The sequence below is a fragment of the Ptychodera flava genome, chromosome 19, assembly GCF_041260155.1.
Source record: "Ptychodera flava strain L36383 chromosome 19, AS_Pfla_20210202, whole genome shotgun sequence".
Taxonomy (NCBI): domain Eukaryota; kingdom Metazoa; phylum Hemichordata; class Enteropneusta; family Ptychoderidae; genus Ptychodera; species Ptychodera flava.
This window is the reverse complement of record NC_091946.1, coordinates 13,260,487-13,274,678: the sequence shown is the minus strand read 5'-3', so window position 1 is coordinate 13,274,678 and position 14,192 is coordinate 13,260,487. Positions and strand designations below refer to the sequence as shown.

At 36.0% G+C, this 14,192-nt stretch overlaps 1 protein-coding gene across 2 annotated transcripts in view; it reads left to right on the top strand.

Annotated features, from left to right (window-relative positions):
* LOC139118631 (basic immunoglobulin-like variable motif-containing protein) overlaps nt 1-14,192 on the top strand; it is a 63,482-nt gene that overhangs the window by 30,098 nt on the left and 19,192 nt on the right. For both annotated transcript variants that reach the window (XM_070682047.1, XM_070682048.1), the window contains exon 5: nt 6,109-6,204. In XM_070682047.1, the coding sequence (XP_070538148.1) occupies nt 6,109-6,204 (96 nt within the window). The remainder of the gene's footprint in view (nt 1-6,108; nt 6,205-14,192) is intronic.

Below are 14,192 nucleotides of genomic sequence, written 5' to 3'. Positions count from 1 at the left end.
GATGCACGTCGATTCGTTTTGTGATACGATCCAATATGGCTGCCAGGCGGCCATTTTATTACGATTTTTTCATGTACAGAGCCATAACTCAGGCATGTTTCAACTGATTTTATTCAAAGTTGGTACAAGGACATTGACCAATGTCATAGATATGCACGTCAAGTTTTTTTGTGATACGATCCAATATGGCCGCCGTGCGGCCATTTTGTTACGATTTTTTCATGTACAGAGCCATAACTCAGGCATAACTCAACTGATTTTATTCAAACTTGGTGCAAGGACATTGACCAATGTCATAACTATACACATCAATTTTTTTTGTGATACGATCCAATATGGCCGCCGTGCGGCCATTTTGTTACGATTTTTTTATGTACAGAGCCATTACTCAGGCACGTTTCAACAGATTTTATTCAACTTGGTACAAGGACATTGACCAATGTCATAACTATACACATCAATTTTTTTTTGTGATACGATCCAATATGGCCGCTGTGCGGCCATTTTGTTACGATTTTTTCATGTACAGAGCCATAACTCAGGCATAACTCAACTGATTTATTCAAACTTGGTAAAAGGACATTGACCTGTGTCATACACATGCACATTGATTTGTTTGTGATACGATCCAATATGGCCGCCGTGTGGCCATTTTATTACATTTTTTCATATCCAGAACCATAACTCAGACATGTATCAAGCGAATTTATTCAAAGTTGGTACAAGGAGATTGACCAATGTCATACATATGTACATTAATTTGTTTTGTGATACAATCCAATATGGCTGCTGTGCGGCCATTTTGTTATGATTTTTTCATGTACAAGCCACAGCTCAGGCATATCTCAACCAATTTTAATCAAATTTGCTACAAGGACATTGATTTATGTCATACATATGCACATTTATTTGTTTTGTGATACGATCCAATACGGCCACTGTGTGGCCATTTTATTATGATTTTTTCATGTCCTGAACTACAACTCAGACATGTATCAAGCAATTTTATTCAAAAGTATTTTATCACAGACCTAATGAAGAGGACTTTATCCTCTCTGAGGACCTGTAATCAAAGTACCCATTAACAAGTGGGGACTGTGTCATCTACGATGACTTATTTCAGTACAGCAAGGCTTTCATTTGACGCTGAGAACATTATATGAGCATCATTACCCGGATGTACAATAATAATCTTTATTTCGAGTATTTGTTCAAACTGAAAACATGAAACAGAACGACAGTGCGTCTGCCTCTCAAAATAAAAAAGACAGGAATTTACCATGGTCAGAAGCAAATGTCTGAACCTGAAAAGCACAAAAGCCAGCTCATTACAGACTACAGCATTGCCATTCCCAATTGGCTGAAATACAAATACTGCACACAGACATAATTCGCAAGAGGGAAAGGAGTCAATCATATTACCGTCATCACTATGCCAACCAGAAACCACAAAAAGGCTGAGGGCATTGCATTGCACGCTCAATTTTTAATCACAATGCAATATTAAGTTATCGCACAAAAAAATTGAGAACGGCAATAATGAAGGCAGTGTTGCTGGAGGCAAGATGTAATTGGATTGATGTGGAGTTTTTGTTCTGGAAAATCTTTTGCAATGAGAGATTTTGCCTGGTGGTAGCTACCTAGACTTTTACATGCATGGCGGCCGAGCTATGAAAATGTGTAATGAACAGTCAAGTTGGCAGATGTCACAAATGTAAACTTCAGATTAAGTTTTTTTGTGTGAATGATAAATTTGACAAGAAGCTGGAAAATGATGATATTACCAGAAAAATTTGCTATTGTCAGAATATTTGAATGTCACTTTTGGTAAAGGAATTACAGTCCACACACACAGTGCTGATCCCAAATGACGTCAGTTTTTCTCTCGTAAATGTGCATGAATAAATATTTGTATGCTGTTTCCACACAAACGACTAAAATAAAACCTGTTAGTTTGACAATGGCTACTAAAAGTCACACCAATATGTATGAATTTATGATTCAGACTAAAAGCTGCAACAACAGCCGTGCATGCAACAACAAAATTTGTCTGAATTTTAGGCAGCATTGTCCGATGTCATACACATGCAGCTATATGTAGTAACAAACCTGAAATCATGATCAACCCTATTTGACATGCACAGTGTTTTTTCTCGATTGCACAATTGCAAAATGCATTTTTCTAGCTATTGTTTTGCTCAGAAAAGTTACCCAAAGTACACTGATATACACAGCACAACAGCAAGCCAGGAAATTTGCCATTTAAAGTGATATTACTCCTTCACGAAAGTCAAAATTTACCAGTCATTCTGCTTTGTGACATCTGTGATGGGGAGTGCATGTGCCCAAAAGTACAGCTGATGGCATATGTGTGGTTTGGTCTCCATCGATACTGGACACAATTTTATCTTCATGTTCTGATAATGGTGAAATTCGAAAACAGAACTTGAAACATGGTATCAATGATGGAATTGAAACTGCCTCGCTGAAAATCCAAGTCTGCGTAAACTTGCTAAATATTGATGAATTGGACACTAACTGCCCCTTTTCATGAGCATGCAGAGAATTAAGACACTGCATAACTGGCATACACTGTATTGCTACCTCAAATGGTCCAATCATCTTGCCACACATTTAAAAACCTGGATTACACTAAAATTCTGTGATGAAAAGGTGAAAACGCTTTCTGCGTGTGGTTCGCAAAGTCTGTATACCCAACCATGAGTTGAAATCCCCGGCCACTGTGCTGTGTGCATATTCATATACACCTTGAGCAAGACTGTACTCCAAACCATATCACAGTTCAACATTCTGTAAATGGCAAGTTTCTGTGTGTTCATCACGTAGAGTAACTGTAGTAGACCAACTAATTACACCGATATCCTGTAATGGGGATTCGGCCAGTACTCTTGAGATGCAATACACCATGTGCATGAAGAGCTCAAGTAAAGTATGCCATCAGCCTTAGGGGATGTTGCTGCGTGCAGTCCTCACCATGTAAAACTATTTTCGTACCCAGAGATATTCACAACATTCAAACCGCTGTTACTGGAAATTTTTATTATTTAAATATGAAATACCAACAGAAGATGTTGACCTACCGCAATGGCTGTATGTGCTATACCAGTCTTTGTGTGACCATAAAAACATAATTTTACAGTATTTGGTGCAGATCCTCACCACGGGAAAGTTGACTGCTTTAGATATATATTTATCCTGAGTTACTTATTGGAAAAAATTCCCAGAAAATACCTTATCTCAATTCTTTTACAAAGCGTGCATGTGTATGACTGGTTGATATGCGATAGATGTATGGCGTGACTGATGCAGTGTTATCGGTACCTTCCTGATGGCTATTTTCTCTTCTTAGAGTGGTTTTTAGTTCCCATAGCAACTGTGTTAGCCGCTATACAATATGCGTGTGCCACTACTTCAAAAGAGTGTGCAACACTGTGCATCAATATTTGAACATAGACTGGAGTGCAAGTTATTGTTTCGACATGTGCACTTTCTCCGTACACGCTCTTAGGGTGGTCATGAATAAGTATGTTAATTATAGTGGTGCATTTGACATAAGAAAGATTGTCAAAATTGTTATTACACAAACTCATGGATGGCAACAAATCATTATAGTTTCAATGTTTTTGTTTGATGCGGTACCCTGTGAATTTAATCAGGGTTTCCCAGTCAAGTGTCCTGGGTTTGTCCATATTTATCAGTTCAATCAAAGGGGACAGATATAACAATGGTTTCTGAACTGTAGTGAAAATACACTGCATTGCATGTTGACAATGGCTGCTATATCAGTGCAGAAGAGGGTCACCATACGTACACTGCATAAATTGTAAATGATACACCGTGATTTCTGCTCATACCGGTACACACCAGTCCCCACACCACTTGGTGTTGTGTGATTTTCAAAATGGATACTATAAAAATACTCTCTTCGAACGCAACCCATTGTCACTGAGATGTTCTGTAGCAGTTTGATTTCTTAAAACCTCAAAGTGGTGTGACATTTTGGATTCTCTTAGCACGTCTGTTTTTTTGTCATTTGCAGAAATTGTAACTGGATGAAACCCCCATTGATTCCGTAATAAACAAAAAGCAAAAACAAAAACAAACATATAAATGAATAGATAAAATGTACATGTATCTGAAACACTGTACCGTACAAGCATTAATTATTCACTATAGGATTTAATTTCACTATTTTCACTGAAACATAAAATCCGCTAAATTAAATTCTAGTGAAAATAACATTAGAATCTGTTGTTTTACTGGCAAAGTCTCAAACATAAAAATAATGAAATTAAATCCCGATGAAAATTTACACTGTAATGATAAAGATTGCCGTATATGAAGATTATTACAACTACCGTAAAATTCCCAATTGAGGCCGCACCTCTAATTGAAGCCGCACCCTGACTTTGAAACATTGTCTTGGCTCATTGTTTGCCCATTTTGGGTTTTTGAATTGTACCATAATAGAAGCCGCACCCCTTCTCTGAGCCCATCATGAAACAATGCATGCTGAAATTCACACCAGCTGGCTTGCAATGCGTCATTGACTTGTGCTAATGATTGACAGGTGTCTTTCTTACAGAAAAAATACACAATAAAAAGTTCCTTTTTAACACTTCTACCATTGTGCATTTTGTCAATGATAGTAACAAAAGTACAAACAATGCCCCATGTATCGGTACGTTTGTGTGTGTTTGAACACGGCCGAAGTTTTTGTCAGTGTGGTAAACACCGCCATAGTCAATACCTGATGCAACAATTTTGAAGCAACGGTGTTTGTGTACAAGTTAAAATAGTTGAGAGATTGAGATACCATGTTTCAAATACGTAGTTTTCATTCAATACCCACGTACCCTTACCGATGCCTGACGTACAACAACACCACCTGCATCATATTGCCATAATGAACTGCCATGCCTATACTGTACTGTGGCTGTTGAATGACCATGGTGGGTGCGTATAAGCTTGTACACGTTCCGTTTTTGATCATGAGAAAATAAAATTTGACCGCAAAGTAGTTCACAAAAACATGCCAGTAAAGTTACCAAAGGTCATTCACTTGCCTTTATTGCACTATTCGAGTACGAGCCACCGGTTCGGCAACACAAATCAAGGGGACCCATCTGCAGTGGACGCTTAATTTATGCTAATTTTATGCACGATTTTTTTTCAACACCATTTGATCTTCTATTGCTTTCAAAATCGACTTACACGTCCAAAGAAATTGATTGTACAATCTCTGAATACAGAAGTGACATTTTTGTGAAATTTCAGCGTCCAAAAACCCCTTGAAACCACTTGAAACAAAGACATCATGCCCGCTGCTGCTGATCAACATGGCCGACCTTAGTGAGACTATTCTATTTAGAGGACGGGGGTGACCAGGGTCAGAGAATCAAGAAAGTGCTGGAAAAACGTGTCATTTTCCTTATGATGCTGTCAAGGGAACTCCAGTTTCCCATTGTTTTAACATCTTTTAATAGTTTCCTTATTATCTAAAAGGATTTTACCAAGTTTAACGACCAAATACACTCTCCTAACGTTTCTATATTGGAGTTACACTAGGGTAGGGACTTTTTATGCGGGTAATTTATTCACGCAGAATTCATTGTACTAATTTGCATAACAATAGCGATTGCCCCTGCAATGCTTGGTGAGCATTGAGAAAAATATCGAAACACAGGAAATGTACGTAATTGAAGCCGCACCATGACTTCAGTGCGTGGTCCCAGGGGTCCCTCAAAAATGTTTCTAATACAAGCCGCGGCTTCAATTGGGAATTTTACGGTACAAACAGAAATGTAAACGAAGTTCTTACCACAGATTTTCAAATTGTTAAACAAACATGTCATTTCAAATCAAGTAGCCCGTTTAGTGGTTTGCATAATCATTACAAATCCTAATTATTTAAATTTCTTAAAACTTGAAGTACATTTTTAAACAAATGTTAATGAAACTTGAGGTTACAATTTTTGTGAAAATCAACGATCCATATAGAGCCCATAAATCATTTCTGTATTTATTTAAATATTGGTATCTTCATGTTTTAACAAACTCTTGTGTGCTATATTTACTGTCTTACAGGTTTTGCATCAGCAGACCCCAGTACAGCAAGTCTTGTGGCATATCTTCTCTTGTTTCGTGTTGGAATTATTTATACAGTACTATAGGTGTCGGCAGGTAAGAATTGCACCTACAAAAGCAGCACTGTCAAAAAAAAATAAATCATTATCTTCTTCATGTGAGGTTTTCAAATTTCAGACTTGTATGTTAAGTTGTATCAAAGAGTTTACCTTTTTATAATTTTTTCACTATTTTTGGTTTGACGTCAATAACAGTTTCTTGAAATTATAATCCTCAAAACATATTGAAAGTCTCTCTGTACAGCTTGTAAAGGCAGTGTTATACGGAAAATGCACTGTCAATACATTTGAATTTTAGTCTGGACTAAAATCCTCTTGTCAACGATAACAGTATAAATGTACATGAGGCTGATTTGACAAGCTGAAGTATCTCAACATACCATGGGGAGTAGAACAAGAAACTGTAGTCAACATTAAAAACAAAAGTAGTGGAAAAATCATCAAAAGTTACGGCAACTTTCCCTTTAAATGTAAGTGAAAAAATATCTACATGTATATGTGTATGTTTTTTCCTCATATGTGTGCAATTGTACTTGACCACTGGTTCTTTGCCTCCCCCCCCCCTCTCCGAAATGTATCCAAGCATTTACAACTGTAGTACGTCTTGTGATATGCGGAAATATTTTGCAGCAATGGCAACTCAAATCTGAATTGATACGTCGCTGACTAAATAAAGTTCTATTTGATTAATGAAGATTTTACATATTGCATATGTTACCAGTACAGTGCTGATAAAAAATTTCTTGGAATTCTGAAATTGACTGAACAGTTTATGTCACACACACCTTCATAAACTGAGCGATGCAAAATTTGCACAAACTTACCTCAAAATAACTTTAAACTAATCTCTTTTAAAATAAAAAATAAAAAAACCAAGATCATCCCTCAGATATTGGATTTAGAGAAACAAATTACGTAAGCTTTACTGATATAGGAAATTCAAATGCTGAGTGCGTGAGTTAACCGTAAATTAAGGATTCTCACTAAAACAAAGCCGTGAAAAGTTTATTCATTCACAGGCTTCAAAACGAGGCTACTGTAGCAGCCTGGAATATGTAGTGTAAATATTTGACATTCGGAATATCTGCTGCCGGAGGCACATTCTTCCCTGAGAAATGTCAGGAATAAGACATCACACTGTTTTGAAGACTAACGGTATTCACAGGTACAATCCGGTAATTAAAATGCAGATAGACAGTCCATGCCAGCAACATATCAACTTTTTCAAATTTTAACTCCACTAACTCTGTAAACTCACTTTATCACTCTTTCTCTCACTCATTAGGCCAAAGTAATTAAATTCTTTGTTTTGCGTCCACTCAAAATGGGAAAGGGTACGCGTCTAAGTGGGTGAAAACACACACAAGAAAATTAACACAATGTAATTTGATTGCAGCAAATAAAAAATTGTTACAAAATTTTTAGTTCAGAAAAGCTAAGTGGGTATATCCCAAAATTTTCTATGCAAATACAGTGTGTGTGTTTTTCATGAAAACCTTAAAAACCTAAGCGGGTGGGGACGCAAAACAAAGAATTTAATTACTTTGACCTTATCAGTTTCAGCATATTCTGTGGTTGTTTGACCACTTATACATGAATGCCAGTAAAACCAGTCTATTGACTCAAAATTCTAGTTATAAACTGATAGGTTTTTAGCTCGCAGAAAAAAAATATTGCAAGTACAGTTTGTTCAAGGCATATATGATAAAATTGTTAATTGCAAATTACCTGCAAGCAATATCTTCCTGTCTCTCATCAATGAAAGTGCTATGAGTTATTGCGTGTCCGGTATTTCCACGAATTTTGTATCGTCAATTTGAATTTTATTGACGGAGGAAATAAATCATGCTCATATTTTTGACACATTTATATTGAGACATAAGGATTCTCATCTCATATTGGTTATTAAAAAAATGAAAACATGGTGGATAATTCATGTGAGAAATGCAGGGATAGATTTTTAATATTTTTGATGAAGTACTCAGATCATCGAAGCAGTAAGAATGGAAATGGATGATGGATTACTTGTAATAGCATGTAGCATTTACAGTTCTACATTGTGATGAAAAATCACGCTGTTATTTTATGATGTGAGTTTGAGTGGCTATTCAGTGTGCATGTGCTTGCATACCTCTGTATCATTGAAATATTGAATATGAAATGAAAAATATGTGTAGAGCAACTCTTTGTTTTTTGCTCCAGACACTGAGTTGATGACACTCATATACATGTATATATATAAATATATATACATGCACACACACATGCAAACTCTCATACATACATACATACATACATACATAAATACATACATACAAACATTATATTCATACATACATACATACATACATACATAAATACATACATACAAACATTATATTCATACATACATACATACATACATACATACATACATACATACATACATACATACATACATACATACATACATACATACATAGTACATACATACATACATACACCCGCATACATACACCTGCATACATACATACATACATACATACATACATACATACATACATACATACATAGTACATACATACATACATACATACACCCACATACATACACCTGGCACATACATACATACATATATACATACACACTGGTACATATGTAAAGCACACATTAAGCTTGTTCCACATGAAATGAAGTTGAGAGTTTACACCTTTTCTGTTCGTACTTGGGAAAATGTGATGTTCTGGTTGATAAAATCTTGACTTAGTCTACATGTCTTGTCTTGATCAGCAGCATATATTTCAAACTTTGTAATTATATCTACTATTCATTTGGAATTTCTAGAATGAATCAACCATATACTGGCCTTATGAAAGGATAGGTGTGCCATGTGCCTTTAGGATGTACAGGTGTTCGGTATTTTGAAAGCATCTAGCTTGTGATTCATCGTAAACAACAGATGCTGTCGGTCTGTTCATTGAAACTCTAATCAAAGAAGACCTGGTTTCCTTTAGTTATGCCCACACTGTGCAACTTTGATATTTGTCACGATCAGACAATGAAATTGATATTTGAAGGCTATGTTTGGATGCGCCAAGATTTTGTAGAAACCAATGTTTGCACTGGTAATTGAAGCTGAATGTCACTCCCACTACAAGACATAAAATAATTTTCACAAAATCAGGTCGCCTGCCATTTGAATCAATCCAGTGTCCATGTTTTTGAAAAACTCTTTATGAGTGTGATGTCTGTTGGAGTCACAGTAAAAGTTATATTTTTATGCATAGCCGTCTGCAGTCTGAGCGTAATCACTATACTGCTCCATGTGCTGATTGGAAAACTGTAGGCGTGTTATAGAATACTGCCTTTTCAATAACAGTCACATTTCCCCAAATTGGTGTAATTATGTCTGGTTGTCCGCTTTCATTCTCAGCACTGTAAATTATCATCAAATGCAAAGAGTTAAGTGTATAGAATGAATACATACAGTCACGGTGCCAATGTGGTTGATCAGTCGTATCATTGTCATTGGAAACGATTGTTCCACCGGAAATTCACAGGTATTATATTTATGCCTGTTCACTGATTTGCATTCATCAGTGTCTCATGATACACAATTATCTCAAAGCAGTATTGTATAGCTACAGTTCTCATATGTTTCTTGAGGCTTACAATGTCCCATTTATATGGTGAATGATAGTGCAACTCAAGCTATCAGTTTTAATAGGCAATTTGTAGAATTTTCAATAATTACCTCGTAATGGTGGGAGGCGATCCATCAATAACAAATTTTTCCGGCTAGTCAACTGGAAAGTTTCATGTCCTTCAATTGATTGTGTTCAGATCAATAATTCATTTTGATCATCTTGTGTTAGCATGTGTCATGCCTGTGATATTTTACTTGAGGATCTCATCTTAGGTTCAAGCCCTGGTTAGATATGGTTGCTCCTTAGGCGGCGCTTGGTTTGTGATTCTATATCCCTGAGGATGGGTGTGGCAGTTGGATGGGTTGGAAGGTATTCCAATAGAAGCGCTATATCAGTGCTTTTGTTAAGGGTGGTAACTAGGTAAAATTTACCCAAGTACCCCTTGTTGTATCAATGTAGTTGAACTAGGAGGTGGTAGAAATTTTACTTGGATTCCTCCAAATTCATTACCAATATTCCCCAACCTTAGCAAAAACACTGTATATGTATATGTGTGGCCCATTTGACCATGATTTGTAAAATCTTAGCCATTCAGTCTAAAATGGGTCCTGCAATTTCTACCAGATCATGGTACCATCTGAAATAGGGAGATACCACTGCAGGGATAGTCAACCATCCGGTGACCAGATCGTTGTAACTTGAGGTGTCTTTGCCAATAAATTTACCATTCTGAAAAGTTTCAAAGAAAACTGAAATTGGGAGGGGAAGTAAAAGATGTCTGCAACTACTTTGTACATTTGATCCGGCTACAATTCCAGCGTAGTACCTTTCCGGCATCCACTCCTCACAAGGAGTACTGCCTGTTGGCCCTCAATCATTTCCAAACTTCCCATTGACCTCTTTTCATGATTTTGCGCTTCACATTTGCAAAGCTGTAAAAACAGCCAAATCTCACTCTGCCTTGCTCGCTTAGCAAGGAATGAAATTTCCCTACCTTTGACACATGTCTTATGACAAGTAACCCAAAGCTGTGTCTGCAGCAATTTTCTTCAGCCTACTGACTCTTTAAACTGTGTGCATGATAACATTTTTGCTATGGATGCAAGGGGCATAAATTTTGTCAGTGGCTTTCTGTGCTTCTTGCAGTGCACAAGCTGTATACATTCACGTCATTGTGCTAGAACGCCTGTAGCTCATTTCTCTCAACTCCAGATTGTTAAAAATTCAATAAAATGCATGTGGAAATTGTGCTGACAAGCTAAAATTTAAATGCATATCACACAAGATACCTTACACATGCTACAAATTTTGCGCTTTTCAAAGAAAAATTATCAGCAACTGGTCACAGAATACCCTCTGTTGAACATGTAAATTTCTTTTGTCATTTCCATTGAAAAAAAAAATCAATATCCTTTTCTCAGACGGCACTCCTTCAAGTAGGATATTCCTTCTTTTCCATCAAAATATATCAAAATTGCTGTCAATCATCTTGGTATCTCCTTCAAGCAGAAATGATTATTTTTCAAGATATTAAAATGCAACCGTTGGAAAGATGATAGTACCAACAATATATTGGTCCAAAAAAAAACCAGTACGGAATTGTATATACTGTAGTGATTTGCTACACTTCAAGGCTTTCTTAATCATCTCTCTTGTAAGCATATCTGAAACTGCAGGTGCAGTTTCAGATATACTTAGAAAAGAGATGATTAATATTAATATGATCGCATAATTTGGGTTCCCCCAATTATCAAAAGCAAACCAGTATCATCTTTTTTTCTGGAGGGCAAAATTATAGTATTTCTCAGTGTTAAGGACACCAATGCATAATTCTAACTGAAATGCCCACACAGGTGTGCTTAAATATTAATACAAGTATACCCATTGCAAAGAGGTACCCTCATGTAGCTTAGAAGGTTAATGCCAAACACAATTCATTCAGGTAACAGGAAAAGTCAGCATTAGAACCAATGAAATGATAAAATACATCAACCCGTATATGTGTATGAAATTTGCATTTGGAACAGCCTTATCAAAACATTTTGGTTTACCTTTGCCATACCAGCGTTATGTCGTCTGCTTTACTTCAGCTGCCATAGCAACCTATCCTGCTCAGTAACAATGCTTGGTCCCTGGCTCTGATTTACTCTGTGCAATAGTTTCCCCATTTCAAAATCTGCTTTCTCCTCATTTTTGATGCTAAATCTGTGGAGATGACTTTTTAAACTAAACAGACACAATTAATGTTGCTATATGCCAATAACTCCTCTGCAGGCAGGTATATACATTTAATTTGTGTACAGTCCACCCCTTGGAGCACTTTCCTTGTTTCTTATTCTATTATATCACGCATCGTATCCAAATCTCATCATGCCTGTGGTATGGTATATTGCTTATATAAATATAGAGTTGTGTAATATTATCATTGTCATAATCAACTGCCTCTGCTGGTTTTGTACAATATTTGCCAATTCTAATTAAAAGTTTTGTTGAATTTGATTGAAAAAATTATGTCACCGTATATTCACTCTATCGTGAAATTTGGCCAATCTCAGTATTTCAAATGAGACTTCTGTGTCTTGATATAGTTGAGCATTCCCAAAGATTTCAATACCGTATGTGTAATATTTCTGTTGAGAAACATACATGTGTATCATAGTCATGTTAACAATGTCACCTGGAAGGAAGTGCAAGTCACATGAATGAAATTATAAAAGTGACAAGTTTTTTAGGATAAATTTCTGAAATGTTGTGAATGTTCTTCATTAAAACACTGAAGTGAATCTACGCCTATAAAGTAATAAGTACACAGGACAGTGGTTTTGTTTCATTGAATTTGGACAAAAAACCTCGACCAAGTGAGAAAAATAATAATTCATGGCTGGTCTTCCTTTAATTATAATCCTTTTAATTTGAGAGAAGTGATCAGCATGTTTGTTTTCAAACCATTCTATGATTCAGCTACTAGCAAATTTATTTTTAAGTAAACATAACTTTGTTTACCAAGATCATAACAGATGTGTAGTGAGTTAAAATCAAAACATGTTAGGTTTAGAAACAAAATCAGTGTGGTACAATGATTCTATTAAGTGTCTGTATTAATGTCATATGTAAATGACATGTCTACAATGGGGGTATTATGCATTACTCAAAATATGTGCTGGTACGTATACCTTCTTTTAGATGTGTTCAGCCGGTACATTGAAAGGTATATGAGGACACTTGAGCTGCCATACATCAAACCAAAGGGCTGTTATAGCACAGTGGAGTAAATCTTACTAACTTACATGGCCAAAACGTCAGAGAATATATTGCTAGTATTATCATATATCACTTTGAAACACTCAGTTCTGTTCAAAAAAGTTGAATTTTAAATATGTGACATGTTTCATACAAATTAATAACATTAACTGACATTCATTGACACATTGGAAGTGTAAGGGTCAGGGGATAAAATGTTCAGAGATTAAGTTTGATTGTCGGTGCATTTAAATTCACTGTTCTGCCACATTTTAAGGCAACCAGGGCTTTAACCCTTTGAGTGCTGTAATTTTTCCCACCAAAATTTTTGTGATTCAGATTTCCAATTTTTATGAATTTTCTCTGTATTTTTGTTGATAATTTTGGATCAACTGGACATAGCATTTTATAAGCTACAGTTTTTGATCAAAATTTGGGGAAAATCTGAACAAAAAATTGTCTAAAATTGAAAAAATTGTCTACACTATATTTATACGTGCAACAATAATCGACTTTGGCACTCAAAGGGCTAATACTCAATGTACAGTCAACAAATAACTAAACAAAATCTAGCACTGAAAAGTGTAAAGTAATTCATGTCAATGTATTTACTGTTTTCATTAATGTGATACACTAGCTGGAAGAAATAACGCACTACACTCTACATATTTGTTCAAATATTTCTCTGTGGGTCTCACTAGCTGTTACTCAAAACCTGAAGAGAGCAAATTCAGCGAGGCAATATAACCTCGATGTCAATGATGACTTTCATCGTGATGGTTTGGAGAACTTCCATTAGAAAGGTTTGCATGAAACGCACCGACACTCAATCTCTGCAGATTTCCATTAACTTGCTTATTCAACCTCTTGACCTTTGACCTTCCAGTGCAGTACCCTCCATATGATATCTATATCCTCTGTCTGAAACAGTTGGGGAGTTTGCAAGTGAGTGGTTAAGGCCCATGGATGCCATGGAATTTGCCGGAAATATATAAAAACATAGAAACTAAACACTTTACCACTCTGACATGATGACCTTTAGCTATTTGAAATAGTGAAAGAAAGCATTGAGATGTGCATTAACTTTCTAGAAAGTCAGTGATTTGCGGTAATCTGATGCCATTTTCAATTTTGACATTGATGAAGTCTTGATAATTGG